At 39.5% G+C, this 23,083-nt stretch overlaps 1 protein-coding gene across 1 annotated transcript in view; it reads right to left on the bottom strand.

The window, feature by feature from the left end:
* IHO1 (interactor of HORMAD1 1) overlaps positions 1-23,083 on the bottom strand; it is a 49,509-nt gene that overhangs the window by 12,265 nt on the left and 14,161 nt on the right. The window contains exons 4-5 of the mRNA XM_036739739.1: positions 17,560-17,608; positions 17,295-17,382 (exon numbers count right to left, since the gene is read on the bottom strand). Coding sequence (XP_036595634.1) covers positions 17,295-17,382; positions 17,560-17,608 — 137 coding nt within the window. The remainder of the gene's footprint in view (positions 1-17,294; positions 17,383-17,559; positions 17,609-23,083) is intronic.

Here is a 23,083-nt window from a genome sequence, read left to right as displayed (position 1 = left end):
AAGGAGAGGCAGGAGGTAGGGTGTGCCAGACAAGTCAACCTTCCTCCAACACCCTGCCACCATTTCCCTTCAGACCCTAGGGCAGGCAGCCCAGGGCCTTGACCCTTAGAGCCTTGGGGACAAGGCCTCCAGCACAGTTCTTTAGCCACCATCCTGGGAAGTAATCAAAGTGGAGATGCGGCCTAGCAGCCACTGTAAAAGCAAGTACTTCAGCCGCAGCCCCTGAATACCCAGAAAAAAAAAAGCTTTTACCACCAAGTCTTTGGCACTGTCAAACAATTAGATATCAGAAACTGATGTGATTTTGCCAGTATGAATGACAGTCAAGATGAGGCATTACTATCTGCTTTTCCTCAGTACCCTAAGGACCTTGGGACCTTTCCATCTGATGTGCAGCTAAAGTCTTCCAAATGCAATGGCTGTCCCATTAGAATGTAAATTTCTTGAGGGCAGGCACTGCATTTTTTATTTGTATCCCCAGCCCTTAGCCCAGTGCCTTGCATATACAATAAGCACTTAATAAGCGCTTTTAAAAATTCATTTTCTTTCGTTCATTCGTCCCTAATCCCTTCCATCTCTGATTTATCATGTACATGACTACCAAAAAAATCTTTCTGAGGCTCAGTTTTACCATCATTCCCCTGCTCAGAAATGTCTGTTTGTTCCCTTTTGTATCTCAGATAAAACACAAATCTCTGACATTAAAGGCTCTCTCCACTATCTGGCTCTAACCTATCTCTGCAGTCTTATTTCCTTATAGTTTCCTTTCACAAACCCTATATTCCAATTAAACAGGACCATTAGCTGCTCTCTGAATTCAAAGCTCCATTCCAGACTTTGCATTTGTCTGAGCTATTTCCTGTGCCTGTTATGTCCTCCCTCATTTCTGCCCATCAGTCTTTTTTTTTTTTTTTGCACGGGAGTAGGCAAGGCAGTTGGGGTTAAGTGACTTGCCCAAGGTCACACAGCTAGTAAGTATGTCAAGTGTCTGAGGCTGGATTTGAACTCAGGTCCTCCTGACTCCAGGGCTGGTGCTCTACTCAGTGCACCACCTAGCTGCCCCCATCAGAGTCTTTTTTCTTCTCCCAAGGCTCAGCTAAGGTGTCACCTCCTCCATGAAGCTAACCTGGATTCCCCCACTTGTTACTGCTGTCTTCCACTTCCCATCTTCCTAGAATACTCTGTATATTCTTTCCTTTGCCCTGTTCACTCTCTTCTCTAATCATATTCGAACAAGGTTTTCTAACATACTCTACATACTGAATCCACCTAGTAGACCAATCCCATACTCCTTTAGAACAGGGGCTACTTTGTTTTGGTCATTTTTTTTTCCAATGTCTAATCCAGATACCTAGTAGATGTCTGTGAATTAAGTGAGCAGTTTAAGTTAATTATACAATATCAGAACTGAAGTGGACCTTTCCTCCCAGTTTTATAGATAAAGAAAATGAAGCTCTAAGAAGTCAAGGTCCTCCTGCCAGTCAGTGCCAGAGTCAGGACAAGAAATGGTGTTCTGACTTCCAGTCCAGTGGTTTCTATAGCACCATAATGACTCTGCATGTTATGAAGCACTGCCTCCATCATCTATTGGGTGGGTTACTCCTGTATTTCCTGCTGACTCTCTATATAGTAACAGCAATCCCAGGGCCACAGCCTCAGCCCTTCTGATGCAGTGGTAAATGGGCAAAAGCTGCACCAGACCAGGATGGAGGCCAAGCACATGCACAGCCACAGAACAGAGGCCAGTTCTTCCCTGTGGCCTAGCAAAGGGCCTTGACTATATTTGGCCCTCAATATTTGTTAAATGAATCAATTAAGGAACAATAAATCAATCCGGAATTGTGAGTCACTGGTACAGAGGGTTACTTTTAAAAAAAAAAGAAAGTTTTTTTCTCTTGCCTTCCTTCTCTTGAAAATATGCCAAAGACGTTGCTGGGTTGATTAATTGCCCCATTCTAATAATTTAGTCCACTTTATTTCTTTCAGACTCAGCCAGGAAAAGCATTTAATGGTGAAACAATTCTCCCTCCCCACTAAAATCCTTTTTGTAATGGAGCTTACCGAGAGTTCTCAAAGGCTATGCTAATGTAGTCTAAATTCTGAAAGACCCTATGAAGATAGAAAGGCTGCAAGAAGAGGCCCCATGAACTTTCCATCTGTTTTCAGAGGACCAACTTAGCTGTGGGGAAACTCAATGCCAAAAGGTGGATCACCAGGCAATGAACACTGCAGTCATGGCAACTCCCTTTGGCAGTCTGGTGAAGCCAATGGGCCTCTTCTCAGAAATGCATAAAATTAAAAAGGAAACTGATTATATTGAAATACAGTTATTTTTTTTTCAAAGTTCACAGACTCCAGGTTGAGAACCCCTGCTTTAATGCATTTAGTGGCTATAATATATATCTGCCTTTACATTCTCTGGATCACATGGCCCAATCCCTTCATTTTCATAGCTGAGGCCCAGGTTAGTTAATTGGCTCTTCCTAGGCCACACAATCTTAAATCTAAATCCCCTGAATTCAAGTCCAATATTCTAATATCCATCTAATAAAATCATGGGTTCTTGAAAAGAACATTTCCCTGAGCTTTGGTTTCCTCACCTGTAAAATGGGGGTATCAATTTTTCACAGAATTTTTGTTAGGAAAGTACTTACAAATGGTAAAGTGCTGCAGAAACAGAAATTACTACAAGTCTGATCATTTGCCTAAACAGAAAAAGGACACAGCAGAAACTTTACAAAAAAGGAAGAATTAGCAAAAAAAGATTTCTTTGTGGAGAGTGGAAACATTCCCTCTACCAGCTGGTGATACATGGAATCTATGATGGATGGTTGTTGTCCTTCCTTCTCTAAGAGGACCAAAACAACATCACGATGTTAGAGTCCAGTTACAGTGCATCTGACTGTGGCTGATCAGGCCAATATGAGCTCAGAATGCTCTACCACAGGTTGGGCACATGGCGATGGATACTCTCAAGGTGAAGTACCATAAACCGCTCAACCTGGTATTGAAGGTCCTCCATAATTTGACTCTAACTTGCCTTTCCAACCTTATTTCACACTATTTCCCTTCACACACGCTACTTTCTAGACAAACAGGATTATAAAATGGTCCCCAATCTCCTCCTTTCCCTCACCCTCTTCCATTCCCGTTACATTTCAAAAGCTCTACCTGCTCATCTCCACCTGCTGAAATCCTACAGTTCCTTCAAGACCCAGCTCAGCCACTACCTAAACTTACCTTAGAGCATTTTATCCAGATCTCTCCCTTGCTCCATCACATTCTATTTTGTACTGTACTTATCTGTATATACTGTATCCCCACCCCACTTCCCACAGCAGACTATGAGCTCCCTGAGGTCAAGAACTGCATAATTTGTCATCTCTGTAACCTCAGTGCCAAATACAGAGCCCTTACACCAAGCATTAAGAACTGAGATACATGAGAGACAATTTTCCTTCCTCAGGTTTGTATCCAATTCACATTTTTCTTTGAGGCTTTGCTTGTAGTTGCTTTGACATAGTTGTCTTCTTTTGGGTTTATGTCTTGATCTTCTCTGTCACCATTATAACTTGTTATGGTCAGTTCTTTTTTTGCTGTTTGCTCATTTTTTTTCCCAGCCTATTTTTTGACTTTTAACTTTAATATGTTAAAGTTGGCCTTTGCTCCTAGGGTAGAGGGGGCACTGTCCTAAACTTCAAGCCTTTCTTGCTGCTGTTTTCAGAGCTAGATCTGGGGGTCTGCAGGTTTTTGGTGCTTCCAAGGTAGTATGATTTAAAGACAGGTGTGCTCGGTTCTCTTGTGGTCTGCGCTCTGGTCTTTACCCAGGAAGGGATCTTGCTCCCTTGTAGGCACCAGCACTAGCACTCCTCCTGGCCCTGGGGCTGTGACCTGGTTTTTAGCTCTCCTGCAACTGCCACTGCTAGTGCTCCCCTGTCTTCTGAAATTGAAACCAGAGTCCTTACTCTCCCATGAGTGCCCACAAGCTCTCCTCTCTGCCCTGGAACTACAGCCTGGGTTCTTGCTCCCTGTGGCTGCAAGTGCTATTGCTCCTTTTGCCCTGGGCCTGTGGCCCAGAATTATGTATGGGCAATGCAACAAAGTCTTGAACCCAGCTCCAGCAAAGGGTCTCCTACAATCTCCTTCCAACTAGTTGTCCACCCCACCCCCACCCCTACCCTCCTGGCCTGAGAGTTCTTGAAGTCGCTGCTGGTATTGAAGTCAATGCAGCTGCTCCCAACGAATACACGGCCTGCACTGTGTTCTGGGGCCCCCCGCCGCTCTTGGTAAGACAGACTTTTTCTGCCATGCGTCTAAGTTGTCTTGGGCTGGGAAACTGCTTCACTCAACCTTTTGGTCGAGTTTGGTTTGAGTCATTATTTTAGATGATTTCTTTTGGAGGGGGTCTTGGGAAAGCTTCACTGAGCGCTTCTCTGCTCCACCACTCTGACTCTACCTCTCTATATTTGATATTTATAACAACTCTATGCTAACGAGGTGTTATTATTATCCTCATTCTGCAGATGAGGAAATTAAGGCTTGAGAGAAGTTGAGTGATCTGCCCAGGCTCACACAGCTAAGTAAACATCTGTGGCAGAATTTGAACTTAGGTCTTCCTAACTCTTACCCCCAAGGTCACCTAAAAGAAGAAAGAAGAGTGCAGGTCCAAGTGGGTAGGGCATAAACCAAGAGAACTGCAAGTTATTTGACAAAATTATACTGCACCCCTAGGTAAGAATGCAGAAAAAAGCAGCATAAGGGACACACCTGGGAAGAGGCTGGGAGGGTATCTTCACAGGCTCAGTCTGTAGTGAGATGGTAGCTCAAGGTTGGGATGCCAGATGCATTTATGCATTCTTAATGACTGAGCTAGTATAGCTCCCACTTCAGGCACCATCTGGTGGCTAAATAGCACCTCCAGCAGGTGCTCCAAGTGGCACCCTTCCTTGTGTAGAAACACTTCTCACTGGAGACCCAAAATATCACTGGGCAGTAGGGGGAAAGTGTTACATTAAGATGCCTCTTGGGACTATGGGACAAATTTATAATTTTCAAGAATTTTTTAACAACAGTTGACTGAATATAGGACTACTGAGGGTCTCTAAATAAATAGATTCAATGTAAAAAAGGTCTGGGGGTTTAAGAGAGAACACCTGATAAATATAGGGTATAGAATAGGTCAAAAAGGGAAAACTAGACCGTATAAGCAAGCAGTACTCTTACAGTGTGTCCAATAGGATTTTCCATCCTTCATAGTTGAGCATGATCATGTGCTAAAGCCTGCCCCCCTTTTAAAACATGTTCAAATTTTTCTTTTGCTTTTATGTCACCTTCATTTCTGAATATATCCTTTCTTACCCAATGAGCCATTCCTTATAGCAAAGAATAAAAAAGGGAGAAGAAAACAGTTCAGCAAAATGAACCAACATATCAACTATGTGTGACAACAGATGTAATATTCCACACTCACAGTCAATCAGTTCTTCAAAGGAAGGAGGTATGTTTTCTCAACTCTTCTCCAGAGAGAAGTTTAGACTCTCCTTACCACACCAGAAGCAAAGCAGCTAACAATTTCTTGATTTGTCTTAATGATAACTTTATCCTTCAAGAAGGTAGGGGAAGCAATAAGGGAAAATTCTATTTTGGATCTAATTTCTAACAAGAGGATGAACTGGTGGAAGGGGTAGAAATTATGGGAACCCTAGCCTTATTTAAGGTCTCTCAGTCTCAAATCTCTCTCCCTTTAATACGTACTCTACTTGCCTACCAAAGTGATTTTCCTAAAGTGTTGGGCAGACCATGTCACCCCCTGCTCAAAGAGTTCCAATGGCCCCCTATTGTCTCCAGGATTAAATATACATTCCTCTGTTTGACATTTAAAGCTCTTCACAACCTGGCACCTTCCTACCTTTATAAACTCCCACTCAGTCTACACTCTTCTATACACTCTATGATTCAGCAGTGTCAGCCTTCCTCATGTTCCTCAAACACAACATGTTCTCCAGCCTTTGCACCAGTGGTTCCCTGGTGGCCATCTCCAGTCGTCCTGACCTATATCTTGCCACTGGACCCAGATGGCTCCGGAGGAGAAAGTGAGGCTGATGACCTCGCACAGCTCTCCCCCTCTTAAATCAAATTCACTTGCAAGTCATGGCATCATCTTCCTGACATCAGGGTCCTCCTTGAGAAGGAAGGACATACAACAACAGTGGTTCAGCATGCACAGATGGCTCTGCTCATTAATCTTGGTCTCATTTTCCTGAAATCCTTCAACTCAGCTCAAATGTCACCTTTTGCACCCCACCTTTCTTGGTCCTTCCAACAGCTAATACCTTCCTTCTTAGGTTTGCTTTCCACTTACTCTGTTTATATATCTTGTATGTACTTAGTTACTTACATGTTGTCTTCTCCATTAGAATGTCAATTCTTCAAGGCTGGACTCTTTTTGCTTTTTTTGGATCCCAGGGCTTAGCACAGTGTCTGATACACAGTAAGCACTTAATGAATGCTCGCTGACTGACTGGGTGCCCCAGGGAATTTGTGCTTTAGAATTTTTATCAACAACTTAGATAAGGATATTCAGACATCATGCTTACCCAATTTGCAGCTGTCACAAAACTGGAAGGGAAAGCTAATATATTGGGTGGCAGAGTTGGGATTTTTAAAGATTTTTACAGGTTTGGATGTTGGGCCAAATCAAATAAGATTAAATTTAATAAAGTCTTAAGCTTGGGTTTAAAAAATCAATTTTACAAGTACAAGGTGGGGAAGGCACGGCTAGACAGAAGTTCATATGAAAAAAGATCAGGGGTTTTAAGTGGACTGAAAGCTACATATAAGTCAAAAGTGTCAGACGGCTGCCAAAATAGCTCAGGCTGTATGCACTAAGAAAGGCGCAGGACCATGCCATATAAAGACTGCATAAAGGAGCCAGAGATGTTAGGCCAGGAAGAGAAAAGACTATCTTCAAGTATCTGAAAGACTGTCCCATAAGAGAGGGATGAGACTTGATCCTTCTTAGTCCCAGAGGGTAGCTCTAGTAACAATGGCTAGAAAATTACAGGGAAGCAAAATAAGGACTGATGTAAGGAAAAATAGGGTTGGAATAGGGACCACAGCAGTGTAGCCCAACACTTTGGTCTCGCAAAATAATTAGTAAGCTGACTTTCTTACCATAAATATATATAAAAATCTACCCAGCATTCAGAAAAAAATCCATTTCCTCCTGTTTTAAGTACTAACCCTTAAACTCAAAAGGGATGCTCATTATTCATATAGTTTCCAAGATATCTATGAAGATATTTGCAGTGTAGGATTTAATTATAAATTATAGGAGAGTACCTAAATAGAAATGTTTCTTAGCAACAATGGACACATAAACTCCAGTAAAATCACAACATAACTAAAGAGGGCAAAGTTTCCATTCCAGATTCAATATTCTAAATGCGTCATTTTGTGGCATGATTCCATTCCATCTTTGTTTCTTCAGATGATTTATGATGCTGATAACACATCCTTTTTAGGCCCTTTCTACTTGGAAAATATTTATTAAAAACCATCAATTCCAATGTATCAATTTTTTCTTGGACATGCTGAAATCCATTATTAGTATCTTAAGACTCTAATACAAGTGAACTATACAGTCTACTGGCCCTCATTGACTACAACAAAACCAATGTCCTTTTGGACCAAGTATCAAAGGCAAAGTGAGCTGGAGAAATGGAGAAATTACAGGTAATTTAGACAAAGCCAGATGCTTTACCAGATCCAAGGATACTAATCCATGGCTCTGAATCTATTTTTTTTAAATAGCATTAGTAGGAAAGCAGAAAGTGGAGGAAAAAGGACAAAAGAGGATAGAGGGACACTAATAATATTCAGAGAAAAAGAATTTTATACTTCTTCCTCACTTTGCCAACCCCATCTGCAGAAAACTGAGAGCAACTTAAAGCTACTAAAAGTGAGACTATACCCTTCCCTGCCCTGCCCTGCACCTTTTCTTCAAGACCTAATACAGATCCTTCCTTCTGCATGGCGCCTTTTCCTGACTCACATTCATCCTCCAGGTAAAAGTGGCATCTTGCTTCTCAGATTTCTCGTAGCACTTTGACTAGACTTCTATTTAGATTCATGTTTTCTCCTCCTTTAGAATACAAGCTCCTTGAGGAGTTTTTCCTTTGCATCCCTAGGCTTAGCACAGTGCCTGACACATAGTAAACTCTTAATAGATTCTCCCTTCGTCTACACCTTTGATTTACCTTCTAATATATTTTAATTATAATTACTTAACCTTTGAGCCCATAATGACTATGATTTCAAGAATGAGACTGGTAGAACAGTTTCTCATGAACTCCAACAGACAGGAAGTTGTACAACAGGATAGAGGGAACAAGATCTAGAGGCTGGTGTATGGGACTGGCTGCTTTTCTTTCTCAAATGACTACAGCACTGGTAAGTGCATGCTCAGCTGATGCCATCCTTATGTGGAAGAGGCAGGAGGCAAGACTGCTTCTAGAACGACATGATGATGTGTAATGGAAGCCCCCTACTCCCTGATTTGGAGCATGTGTAGACACTTTGTAAATGTTCTCATCTGCTAACCAGGTGATGAAGACATGGATTGTTGATGGGCTACAGAGTCAGATGCATTCAAGAAGTACTAAGTGCCACAGTGAGGCTGGTCCTTATGCCTACCTTGATGTGTCTGAGTGAGGAGGCAAATACTAAGCTGTAGGTAGGGAAGAAAGGCCTGAGGCCTAAGTGAAAGAAGTAAAAGCACTGAGTCCCCAAACTGGCAGCTCTTGAGAATCTTCACAGTCCATGAATAAGGTAGCAAGGAAGGTTTTCCCTTAATGATTCTCCCTCTGCTTTTCTCTATTACTGTCTGTGAACCTGAGATAGAGACCAGGCCACCCTCCAGATCTCTTAATCCTTCCTAAAACTTGTCAAAATGTATGGAATGGGAATTTCCTTAGCTATACCTGAAGCACTGAAAGGATATCCTGGAGTAAATCTTGGGAAATTGTGGGTAGTGAAAGGTAGATGGCTCCATGGAGGATCATGTAGTCTCTTCCCTTCCATTTTTGCCATGTTCAAGGGGTAATTGTGCCCTATGACAGTGTGTAAGTATGGGGGTGTAGTCACTGACTGAGAGGACAGATTCCAGAAGGGGCTCTAGAGTCATAGGTTTCTAAATTTCTTACTTCTGTTTTTTTTTTGAGGGGGGAAAGCAGGGCAATTGGGGTTAAGTGACTTGCCCAAGGTCACACAGCTAGTGTGTCAAGTGTCCGAGGCCAGATTTGAACTCAAGTCCTCCTGACTCCAGGGCCGGTGCTCTACTCACAGCGCCACCTAGCTGCCCCTAAATTGCTTATTTCTGAGCAATGTTCCATATCAAATTGTATATAATTATACATAAATATAAACCTTATAAATTATAAGCCAGCATGAATTTAAGCTGTCAGTGGTGGAGTGAGGGTGGTGGCAGGGAGCAGCCTGAGTGCCCTCTGGTATCTGGTGGAGGTACTGGAGCCTTTGCAAATGCTGGACCACCCAAGTATGGGAGAGGAAAATGTCTCAAAGCGCCCCTGGCAGATGACTCAGGTATTGTATTCCAGTTAATACAATGTCTGAATGCAATGAAGACTGCACATGGACTGATTTAGACTGTTGCCACTGCTGTGTGTCCCAGGAGTCATCTAGAGTAGTGTCATGTTTGGGTTAATTGCCTTTTTCTTGCTATTAGACTATAAGTTCCTTAGGACTGGGCCTGTTATTATTTATTCCTAATGCTGAGCACGAAGCTCTGTATATGATTAACAAACCTTTGTTAAGTTAAATTGAAAGTAACACAGGCACTTTAATAGTCCCTAAGCAAAGTGTTCCAGAGGAGCTCAGAAAATTCTGAGCTAAAAACAGCTCCCACTTCTTTGGACCTATGGAATGGGTCCTGAACAGATCTAGTGCCAGCCAGGCCAGCCAAATTCTCCAAAAATGAGCAAAAACAAGTAAGAAAATAATAGAGATTCATTCACCAAGCCCAGGTAAGGCTTTCATTCAAGCTCTGATTACATTAAACATCTGACAATCTGACATCTAAAATCTATAGGCAATCAGCATAAATGTATTAAAGAACCATTTTTCTTTTTTTTTTTAACTCAACAAACATTGAGCACCTACTATGGGCAAGCTATTTTTTCAACAGACAAGTAAGGAAAGGATGTGCATAATTTTCAAAAGAAGAAAAGCAAAATATCATCAACCATTTGAATATTCTTTAAAATCACTAAAAATTGGAAAAACATAAACCAAAATTACTTTGAGAAATCAATTCAAGTCCATCAAAATTGGGATATAGGAAAATACGGGAAATTTTAGAGGAGCTGTATAAAGGTTAAAATCTCAGACAAACAAATCCAATGCTACTAAAGTCAAGAATTGATGTAAACTTTCCAGAAAAGAATTTGAAATTATGTAAGATGAATTAACCTTTAAACTTAAGAGCCCACAACTGAGTTTCTATACCAAGGAGGTTAATAGTAGCAAAAACAAAAAACATGTACCCCCCCCAAAATTTATAGCAACATTATTTTTAATAACAAAAACCTGGAAATAAAATCTATTTCCAAATATTGGGAAATAGCTTTAAAACCTGGCACAAGTATAATGGAATATTATTATACAATTAGAAATAAAACATAATGTAACATGAAGAGTTTAGAGAAACATGGAAAGACACATAAGATGTGATGTTACAGAAAGAAAAAATCAGAATCAAAAGAATGATATGCATACAATATAAACAAAGACAACACTAAAAAGCAACAAAACTCAGGTCAAAGACAAATGACAATTTTCGTCTTAAACGATTAAAGGGAAAGCACACAGTCTTCCTTTCCATTAACAATCACTGACAGGACAGCAGGGCCCAGTGAAGAGAGTGCTGCACTTGGGCGTTTGACAAGCTGGGTTTCATTCCCAGTTCTATAAGTCATTAACCTCTTGAGACCTCAGTTTCCTCATGTTTGTTTGTTTCTCTGATTATTTTATATCTATTTAAAGTATTTGGTCTAGATGACCTCTACTGTCTCCTCCAGCTGTAAGTCTATGATCCCATAATCCTATGACATGCACTATCAGTCACAATAACTCCGAGTAGTTTTGCTTAACTCATTCAGGAAACATTTTTCCAGGAGGGGAGGGATCTTTGTTGGGTAATATGTGCTGTGTCAAAATAAAACGTGTCAATTAATTTTTTTCAGAAGCCACACATTTTCTGATTTTGTAGGATCTCCTCTCTTTTATTTCATCTAATCATGCTAGTACTTGTTCAGTAGCAATAGGGATGGGACTAGTATTATTGTGGCTCAAACTATTCTCTGACTAATCAATTCCATGGCTCTGAGGAACAAAGCTGTCCCAGTGCAAGGAGTGAAACGCTACTTACATGGAAGTTGTTAAATCAAACTTCTTAGAGTGGGGAAAGAAAGATTTTACTATACGAGGGTTCCAGCTATGGAACAAAAAAGCCCAGCATTTCTAAAGAATATCTATCTGTATCCTCCCTTTGCCTGAATAATGAAGTCTGAAAACAGCCAGTGCAGAATGAATAGAGTTCAGAAAATATATAATTAGGTATTAGATTATGTTTAGTCAATACAGAACATGCCAGAATTCTCTCTCTACTAACAAAATGAGAAAGTTGAACTAGCTGATTTCTAAGGTTCCCTTTAGCTTTAAATTCTATCAACTTTCTGCATCTAACCACTACGAAAGATGCTAATCAGGGATGTGTTAAATCTTTCATGTGCAAAGTATGGATTATTCCATACTCTTCTGCAAAGCTACCAAATGATGAGTGCTACTTCTCCATTTCACTTACTTACATTCTTACTTCTACTTCCTTTACTATTTAAATGATGAGAACAATCTTCTGTGCAAGTTGAGACAGTTTTATCCCAACCCTGACATAACCTAGTTATGTAACCATATATAAACTTCATTTCCCTCAATTCCACCAACTACTAGTGCCTTCCTCCCTGAGATTACCTTCCCCTTACTCTGTAAAGATCTTGTATACATCTAGTTATTGAAATGGTGTCTCCCTCATTAGAATGTGACCTCCTTGAGAGCAGGGATGTTCTTGCCATTCTTCATATAAAGGGCAGGACCCAGAACATAGTAACCTTGTTGACTGACTAAGTGGGACTCAGTTTCCCCATTACAAAATGAGGGAAATTGGACTACAGTGTCTCTAAGATCCCATCTAATACAAAGGAAATGTTACGCTCTTTTGCTTTTGCCTCCTCTCCATGTCTCTCCTACTTAAAATGGATGCCTGCTATACTTTTGTGTCCAGGGAAGTAAAACAGATTTAGATTTGTTCTTTGGTTTCCATTTAGTCAATCATAACACCTTCCTGAATAAGTAGGTGTCTAAACAGATGTGCCAGTACATTATACTAGCATCAAGTTTTGAAGTCCACAGGTGGCACAATACTACTCTGCAAACAGATGGGAATTTAGTTGTCAAACTGCACAAAAGCATGTTTTGTAATCCACAGGCAATCTATCACATTGTATTTGGATCATGTGAATCCAATTTGCATTTTTAAAATTAAGCATATACACGAATTGTGTATACAAACATACAAACATGCATATAAATAAAACATACATCACTTGGGCAAAGGACCTTCTATTTGGCCAGCCAGACATTTAAGAATGAACAGGCCTCATCTTAAACATGATGATTCGTTTCTTTCTCCTGTTAGAGCTCTTTCCAGTGGTCCAGGAACAATTTATAAATTTGGTGAGCAGAGGGGGACCAAGACGGTGGAGTATAGGGAGCAACCCAGATGAATTCTCCCAACATTCCCCTTTAAATAATTTTAAAATAACTCCTCCAATCAAATTTTGGAGTGGCAGAACCAACAAAAGGCTAGAGTGAGACATTTTCCCAGCCTAAGACAACTTAGGACGTTGGCAGGAGAGGTCTACTAAAGGAAAGTAGGGGACCTGATCACTTTTTCAGGGCCAAAAGGAACATTTGCACTTGTGTCCTTCCTGGGCAAAAACCAGAATGCAGACCAGGAGAGTAGTAACCACACCTCTCTCCAGATCATACCATCTTGGAGGCACTGAAAACTTACAGACCCCCAGAACTAGCTCTAAAAACAGCAATACAAAAAAGCCTGAAGTTTGGAAACGTGCTGCCACCCTACCAGGTGAACAGAGTCCAACTTTAATATAAAGTTCAAAGCAAGAAATAGGCTGTAAAATGAGCAAGTAACAACAAAAAGCTTGACCATAAAAAACTACTACAGTAGCAAGGAAGACCAAGACACAATCTCAGAAGACAACAATGTGAAAACAACTACAACCAAAGCCTCAAAAAAGAATGCTAATTGTACCCAAGCCCAACAAGAATTCCTGAAAGAGTTAAAGAAAAAGATAAGAGTGGTAAAGGAAAAACTGGGGAAAGAAATGAGAGTGATACAAGAAAATTATGAAAAGGGAATTAACAGCTTGGTAAAAGAAACACAAACAATACAGAAGAAAACAACACTTTAAAAAAATAGAATTGGCCTAATGGTAAAAGAGACACCAAAATTCACTGAAGAAAAGAAATACTTAAAAAGCAGAATTGGCCAAATGGGAAAAGAGGTATAAAAGCTCACTGAAGAAAATAATTTCTTAAAAATTAGAATTGAGCAAGAGGAAGCTAAAGGCTCCATGACACATCAAGAAACAATAAAACTAAATCAAAAGAATGAAAAAAATAGAAGATATATGAAATATCTCACTGGAAAAACAAGTGATCTGGAAACTAGACTGAGGAGAGATAATTTAAGAATTATTGGATTACCTTGAAAGCCATGACCAAAAAAAAAAAAAGCCTAGTGTTACATTGACAATAGCATTAGTGACTCCATTTTGCCTTTATCCACTATTTTGCTAAGCTAAGTCTCAGCTGCTTGTAAGTCAATTGATTTTGGAGAAGTCACAAGATTATCAGCCTCTCAAAAGTCACCTGACTTAAGGAATGTCAGAAGACAATTCCTTTCCCTTTCACCTCAGTGTCTCCCAATCCCCTCCACCAACAGGAAACCAAATGTCTCAATCCCTATATTCTGTTTTTCCTTTTTTTTTCACTTCCTCCAAATTATATATTAATTGTGTAGAAACCAACAGTCAATGTCCTTGGCTACTGAGAGCCATGAGAACCCGAGTTGTTTCTGCAAACACATGTATGGCCAAATAATCATTGTCTTAATGTAACTAACTACTTGGTCTTTATTCCATTGTAACACTGGACATCAAATCTCAAGAAATTACCAAGGAAAACTGCCTCAATATCTTAGATACAGAGGGTAAAATAGAAATTGAAATACTCCACCAATTACCCCTGAAAGAGATCCCAAAATGAAAACTCCCAAGAATACTATAGCCAAACTCCAGAGCTCCCAGGTCAGGGAGAAAATATTACAAGAAGCCAGAAAGAAACAATTCAAATATCACAGAGCCACAGTCAGGATTATACAAGATTTAGCAGCTTCCACGTTAAAGGAGCAGAGGACTTGGAATATGATATCCTGGAAGGCAAAGGAGCTAGGATTACAAAGAATAACTTATCCAGCAAAAATGAGTATAATCCTTCTGGGGGGGAAAATTAATATTTAATGAAATAGAAGATTTTCAAGAATTTTTTTGATGAAAAGACCAGAGCAGAATAGAAATTTGACAATCAAACACAAGATTTAACAAAAACATGAAAAGGTAAACATAAAAGAGTAATCATAAGAGAGTCAATTAAAGTCAATTTACATTCCTACATGGAAAAATGATACATGTAACTCCTAAGAACTTTATCATTATTAGAGCAGTTAGAAGGAATCCACATAGACAGAAGGCATAAGTGTGAGTCAGTTATGTTGGGATGATCTCTACCTCCCTCCTGCCAAAAATAAAAGGATGAGAAAGAGGGATATGCTAGGAGAAGGGAAAAGAGAGAAGAAGAGTAGGGAAAGTTTTCTTACATAAAAGAGGCACACAAGGAAGAGCTTTTATAGTGGAGGAAGAAATGGAGGGGGACAGGCAGGCAATGCTTGAACCTTACTCTCATCAGAACTGGTTCAAAGAGGGAAGAATATATATGTGTGTGTATGTGTGTGTGTGTGTGTGCGCACGCACACACGTGCACACACACACACACACACACTCAATTGGGTATAGAAATCTATCTTGCCCAATAGGGGAATAAGAGGGAAAGGAGATAAGAGATATGCAGGGAGGGGAATGATAAAAATGAGGGTGGATTAAGGGAAGCAGAGGTCAGAAGCAAAACAAACTTTTGAGGAGGGGTAAGATAAAGAGAGAGAAGGATAAACAGAAAAAAATAGGATGGAGGGGAATATACAGTTAATAATCATAACTGTGAATGTGGATGAGATGAGCTCATCCATAAAACAGAAGTGTATATCAGAATCGATTAGAAAGCAGAACCCAACAATACACTGCTTACAAGAGACACACTTGAAATAGAAAAACACGCACAGATTGTTAACTAAAGGGCTGGAGCAAAATCTATTATATTTCAGCTGAAGTAAAAAAGGCAGGGGTAGCAATCATGATCTCAGACAAAGCAAAAGCAAAACCAGACCTAATTAAAAGAGATGATCAGGAAAACTACATTTTGCTGAAAGGTACCATAGACAATGAAGTAATATCAAAATTTTCACAGCAAGTTTCTCTGGTAAAGGGATCATTTCTTAAATATATACTGTGTACAGAACTGAGTCAAATTTATAAAAATAAGAATCATTCCCCAATTGATAAATGGTATAAACAGACAATTTTTTGAAGAAATCAAAATTGTCTATAGCCATATATGAAAAAATGTTCTAAATCTCTATTGATCAGAAATGCAAATTAAAACAACTCCAAGGTACCACTTCACACTTATCAGAAATGATAAATATTGGAGGGGATGAAGGAAAATTGTTGGTGGAGTGGTGAACTGGTCCAACCATTCTAGAAAACAATTTAGAACTATACCCCAAAGGGCTATGAAATTGTACATACTCTGTGACCCAGCAATACCATATTAGGTCTGTACCCTCACAGAGACCAAAGAAAAAGGAAAAAGATCTATATGTACAAAATATTCATAGCAGCTCTTTTTGTGATGGCAAAGAATTGGAAATTGAAGGGATGTTCATCATTTGGGGAATGGCTGAACCAGTTGTGGCATATGATTGTGATGGACTACTATTATGCTATAAGAAATGACAAGGAGAGTAATTTCAGAAAAAATATGGCAAGACCTATGAACTGATGCAAAGTGAAGTGAGAAGAACCAGGAGATCATTCTGCACAGTAACAGTAATGTTGTAATGATGATTATCTATAAAAGACTTGGCTTACTCTGATCAATACAATGACCCAAGACAATTCCAAAGTACTCATAATGAAAAAATGCTATCTCCAGAAAAGAACTGATAAACTCTGAATACAAATTGAAGCATAATTTTCTTGCTTTATCTTTTTTTGCAATATGGCTAATATGGAAATGTGCTTTGCATGATTTTACATGCATAACAGATATCATTTTGTTTACCTTTTCAATGAGTGGGAAAGGAGTGGGGGGGGGAGGGAAAGAATTGGAGCTCAAAATCTAAAAAGAAAGAATGTTTAAAATAAATGAATAATTTTTTTAATACTAACAAATGGCCAGAAGGTACTCTGATACTATTACAAGCTATAAGAGTGATGGGTAAAGATTTTGAAGATCGCCACAGAATGACCTCACTGAAATATAAGAGCAGTCATCTTAATCTTGTGCACCTATATAGGTCCCTTGTGCACCTATATAGCACTACCCAGTAATGCTGGAATTTAGGGATCCCTAGTGAGTCTCTGGCTCACTGCTGCCACCCAGACAAGCGGACATAGCCAAGCAATCAACCACCTGTCTTTATGAAGAATGACACACTGAGACAGCCGTCCTGTTGTGTCATATAGTTTAGAAAAAGCACCTTGCAAAGGATGAAACCAACCCAAGTATTACCAGCACGGAAAGACGGCCTTGTAAACTGACAGCTATTTTCTGATTTCCTCTCTTTGTATAAGTACTAAATGATCCTTAGCTCAACAGATTTTGCTTAACTCCTCTAAAAAAACTGCACAATCTCTTGCTGCCTATATTCCTCAATCCTGGCTGAGAAACAAGATATCTATGTTAAACTTATAGTCAGTGCTCTGTTAGTAATCGAAAATGGAGGAGGCACTACTTACACGTCTTAGCAGCTGCTTCCAGTGAATCCAAAATGGACTGACTTCTTGCATTGAAGTCTTCTTCTAACTTTTGCACAGATGTTTGCAACTAAGAAATCCAACAAAATCAAATTAGCTCATTCATCAAATGTCACTCTCATTACAAAATTTTTATTACATCTTGAACAAGGAAGAGAAACAAAAAAGAATAAAGACAAATATGGTAAAATCAGAAATCTGAATATTTTCAACATTCTATTACTTCTTTGAATGTAAAGACACTTACCATGTGCATGCTTTCTCTGACATAGAAAATTAAGCTGCTTAGAGTCTCACTAAAATAGAGAGGAAAAAATAAATATGTAAGTACCTGTATGAGTTACTACAACAATCAGAAATGGAAAGGAGTTGATGAAGTATAAAGTGGACAGTAGAATACCTCATTTATCATCATAAAATCAGTGACTTGCTGGGAGCTCTTCAAAGACAGAGGTAGGAAAGCATTAATTCCCAAACCAGAAGATTTGGCAGCTTGGACGTTATTTGACTACTTTAGAATTACGTAATCACAGGCTTTAGAGCTGGGTGGAGTCTAAAAGGTCCTGCAGTCTAATACCCTCATCTTACAGGGGAAACTGAAGTCCACAGATGGGACTAGGACTTGTCCAAGGTGATACAGGTAGTAAGTGACAGTCTTACTTAACTATTTGGAAAAGGCGAATAGCTTTTTTTCTATGAACATGCCAGGTCCATATTTAAAAAAAGAACCCAAGCTCACCTTCCAAAGGATCATAAAAGGCTCCAAGTGATTCCTGAACCAAATTACTTTTTTGATACCAGGTAAGAAAGAATAATTTGTCCCTCACTAGGTCCATGATAGGTAAGGGAGGAAGTTTTCTGCTAAGTTTCAAACACATGCATAAGTTTTTGACTTAGCATGACTTCTACTACACAAGAAAAAGTGCCAGTTACAACTTTGAAAAAATTTCTGATGAAAAAAGATGTACCATCATTATTCTCTGTAAAATTCCTTAAGAAACCCAATTATGGCAACATCTTTTTTTTTTAAATAAATTTCTTTATTTATTTTTAGTTTACCACACACGGTTCTACATAGTTTTGAGTTCCAGTTTTTCTCCCCTCCCTCCCCCCTCCCTCCCCAAGACGGCATGAAGTCTCATATAACTGTCATGTATAACTTCACATTGAATTAATTTATGCACCAGTCAAGTCGTGGAGAAGAATTTTGACCAATGGAATGAATCATGAGAAAGAAGAAACAGAACCAAAAAAAAAAAAAACCCAAAAACAAAAACAAAAGAGAAGCAGAAAAGGTGAGCATGTAGTATGCCTCAGTCTGTATTCAAACTTCGCAGTTCTTTGTCTCGATGAAGATAGCATTCTCCATCGTGAGTCCCCTGGAGTTGTCCTTGCCCCTTAGGATGCTGAGAAAAGCGCAGTTTGTCAGGGTTGGTCCTCACGGAATCCATATATCTGTGGCTGTGCACAACGTTCTCCTGGCTCTGCTCCGCTCACTGAGCATTATGTCGTGTAGGTTTTTCCAGGTTGTTATGAAGTCTGCATCGTCCCCATTTCTTATGGCACAATAGTATTCCATTACCTTCATGTACCACAGTTTGTTCAGCCATTCCCCAATTGATGGGCATCCCTTTGATTTCCAATTCTTGGCTACCACAAAGAGAGCCGCTATAAATATTCTTGTACATATGGGTCCTTTTCCCGCTTGCATGATTTCTTTGGGATACAACCCTAGAAGTGGTATTGCTGGGTCAAAGGGTATGAACATTTCTATAGCCCTTTGGGCATAGTTCCAAACCGCCCTCCAAAATGGCTGGATCAGCTCACAACTCCACCAGCAATGCAACAAGGTTCCAATTTCCCCACATCCTTTTATGGCAACATCTTTCGTTATTCAGTTGTTGCTCATATCCAACTTTTTGTGACTCCATTTGGGGTTTTCTTGGAAGAAATACTTGAGTGGTTTGCATTTCCTTCTCCAGTTCACTTTATAAAGAAACTGAGGCAAACAGGGTAAAGTGACTTGCCCAGGGTCACACAGCTAGTGTCTGAGATCAAATTTGAACTCAGGAAGATGAGTCTTCTTGATTGCGGGCTGTAACTCTATCCGCTGTGCCACCTAGCTGTCCCTATGGCAACATCAACAACTAATTGTTATTCCTGTTTTATTTGATTAAGTTATAAAGGTTTTGTTTATCTTTATCTTTTTTTTTTAATTGGAAGGTGTGGGAGGGAGAAAAAATGTTTTTCAACTACAATGAAATAAAATGAAAGATATTTTTAAAAAAGAAACAAATTCGTACTCATCTTTTTTGCTTATACACGTAGGTCTAAGTGCTAGAAAGGACTTCAGAAATCTTTTAGTTTAACTCCTTTTATAGAGAGGAAAATGAAAGCCTGTGTAGGTGAGGAATTGTCCATGTTCAGGAAGCAGTAAAGAGCTGGGATATGAACTTGGGTCTTCTGACTCAAAAGCCATTACTTTTTTTTTCCTACCCCACATTTTATTTTGTATTATATTTACTGGTATCTGTTATATTCCGTACTAGATTATGAGAGAGGATTGAGATTTACTTAATCTCTATCTGTCCCCTAGGAACCACTGTCAGCACTTAAGATTTTTTGATGTAAAAAGATTCTACTGAATTATAAAGGTTTGGGGATGGGATAGGAAGAATTTTAAAACTAAGCAGGTTTTCATATGGAGGAAATAATGAAATTACTTGAACATGATTAAAAAGGGGGAGAGAATGACTTTTGGAAAGTCCAACAACACTACATAACTATTATTGGACCCTATTCCCACTCCTCCCTCTGTGATCCAGACAAACTGGCTTTCTCTGTTCCTCAGATATGACATGCTTTCTCCCATCTCTGTGCCTAGCTCTGGTGGCCCACTTGCCCGGAATGCACTCCCTCCTTACTCCACTCTATAGGTAGAGGGGAGGGTTTTTGTCAAAGCCTTAGCTGTGGGCACTCCACCCAAAGGAGTATGGATTTTGATGGCTGAAACCTTGTGGGATATCTTGGGGTTTACAAGATGGATTTCTTTTTTTCTCTTCCCCACTTATTTGTTCTATCGTTTTTGAGATGGAAAAAAAAAAACTGGGACAATTGACTCTTTTGCCCCATGTAGTCTCATTTATGATTTCTTGAAATACAGCACTGGAAGACCAGACTTTGATAAAGCCCACTGGGATTCAAATAGAGCTACCTGACCAAACCTTAAACCCAAAACACTCTGGCTCTCACTGATTGGCCAACAATAGGCCCCACCCCAAGCCTCACTTGGTTATTGTTTGGATTTTGAAGGCCCAAGAGTGATCTTGAGGGTCTTCCCCTCCCAGATTGATTTTTTTAAACTAGGTTATAAGAGGCCATTTTTTGCCTCCTTTCTTACCCAGCCTTAATCACTGAATGGACATTATCTTGGACAAACTGAAACCTGGGAAAGATTTTAGCTTAAATAAGCCAAGGTTTCCAGGGCCATCTCCAGTCGTCTTGATCTATATCTTGCCACTGGACCTGAATGACTCCGAGGAGAAAGTGAGGCTGGTGACTTTGCTTAAATCCAATTCACTTGCAAGTCATGGCATCACCTTTCTGGTGTCATTGGTCCTCTTTGAGAATGAAGAACAAACAACAACAAGATAGGAGGGTATCTTCCTTTAAGATGCCACTCAGAAATCATCTTTTGCATGAAGTCTTTCCTGATTCTCCAACTGTGAGTTCCCTCCCTTCCAAACTACTATATATTTAATGATTTTGTATATGTTTGCAGTCATTTGATGTCTATTCTGTATATGCTTATACATGTATTGTCTCCCCTGCTAGAATTGTAAGCTCCATGTGAGTAGAGATTGTTTCATTCTCTGTACCTTGTATACAAAGTACAGTGTCTGGCACATTAAAAAGTGCTTAACAAATGTCTGTTGACAGATTAATTAAAAGTAAAACTGAATCACACCAGCAGACATGGACTGATTCTTTATTCTTAAAACATTATTCTAGATATTCTAGCATTGTCTTTGAAAACACTATCTGTATACCCATACCTAAAACTAACTCATAAAAAAGAACACCCAAATTCTTTCTACAATTGTTATAAATATGATTTGTGGATTCCCTTAAGAATCCCCTAAAGAATTATCTTAAGAATCTCCCAAAGTATGAGTCACTGCACAAAATAATGAAATAATAAAAGCTCACGCTTATACAGACTTTAAGCCTTTCCACATACAATCTCTCGTCTGATTCTCACAATAATCCTAAAACATAGGTGCTATTACAATCCTCATTTTATAGATTAGGAAACTAAGGGGGAAAGTTTAAATGTCTTGCTACTAATGAGTGTTGAAGACAGAATCTGAGCACAGATTTAACTTGCTACAGGTCCACACTCTATCACAATACCATGCTGCTGTTCAAAAGGCATCCACAAAGCACAGCAAAAATAGCAAAAATCTGATAATCGCTTGTAATGGTGGCTCATCAGTGGAGTCTTTGGTCATTCCCTTTGATCAGTCCCCTGATCTACTTGATGAGATCACAAATCATTGACCTTAAGGTGAAGATTACAAGTTAGAGGTTAGAGAAGATTACAGGTTCAAGAAGGTTAAGAGGAAGGTACAGGGTGAAGTAAATAGAATGCGGTACCTGGAGTCAAACCTCAAACACTAGCAGTATGACCCTGGGCAAGTCACTAGACCTCTGCCTATTTCAGTTTCCTTATCAGTAAAATGAGAACCATAAAAGCTCCTGTCTCCCAGTGTTATAAAGATAAAGAGTTTTACAATACTTAAAGCAATACATAAATGCTAGCTATTATTATTATTGTGGGCATCTCCTGTGGAGCTCGGCGTGGTCCCTAGTACCTTTATGAAATAACACAAGGAAGTTCTCTGAGTGGTCCCCAGTATCTGAAGCCATCTCCTGAGGACTTACTGACTAAAGTCCAATAAGACAGACTTTTGTCTAAGGAGCTACCTTCCTTGGATTCTATAAGAGTAAGGTGCAGAACAGCCCAGGATGGGCCTTTTTTCTTTTTTCTCTCCCTTGGATTTCTGGAATGGAGTACAATAAAGGGAGGGGAGGAGATCTCTCTGCTCCACCTCCAAACAGAAGCATCAATGGCAACTTCCAGCAGAAACACACGGCAATGGGAGACATATGCTTATACCCCGATTTCCCAATCCTGGATTCTTTCCTCTGCTTTGTTTTCCTTTTGGGGCACAATTTAGAGACTATCAATCCTAACAATGAGTGTTTCCAGTTTGTGGAGTCCTCATGGGTAATCCTGAGTTTGAAAGTCAGGTACTAACTGCCCTGAGGGGAAATTTTCTCACCACATGCTTTGAGGAAAAGAGAACCAACAACAGGAAGACCCTAGAGCTAAAGGAATAAAACCATGTCACGAGAGGTGAGGAGATCTGGACCTTGCCAACCCTCTATGATGTTGCTGTGAGTAGCCTGCACAGTACAGATCCAGGGTAAATGGGGAGGATTTGTTCTGTACAAAGTGTCTATCATTCAAGGGGGTATAACGAGCTCATTAAGTGCCTTATGTTTCCTATATTTGTTCAAACATACTTACGAGTCTTTTGTATCTTATGAAGTTTCTGTGATGGAGTAAATAAAGGCTGTCCCAGAGCTTACATACATTCTGTATATTCAATTGTTAACCTAATTTTGTGGAGGTTATTGGCCACAAATAAAGAAACCCAGACACAAGTTATGTTTAAGCTTTGTTTTAGAGATTTCTGCATAGTTTT

This window comes from Trichosurus vulpecula, chromosome 9, assembly GCF_011100635.1.
Source record: "Trichosurus vulpecula isolate mTriVul1 chromosome 9, mTriVul1.pri, whole genome shotgun sequence".
Classification (NCBI taxonomy): Eukaryota; Metazoa; Chordata; class Mammalia; order Diprotodontia; family Phalangeridae; genus Trichosurus; species Trichosurus vulpecula.
Note: the sequence above shows the minus strand (reverse complement) of the source record. Positions and strands in the feature narration are given on the sequence as shown.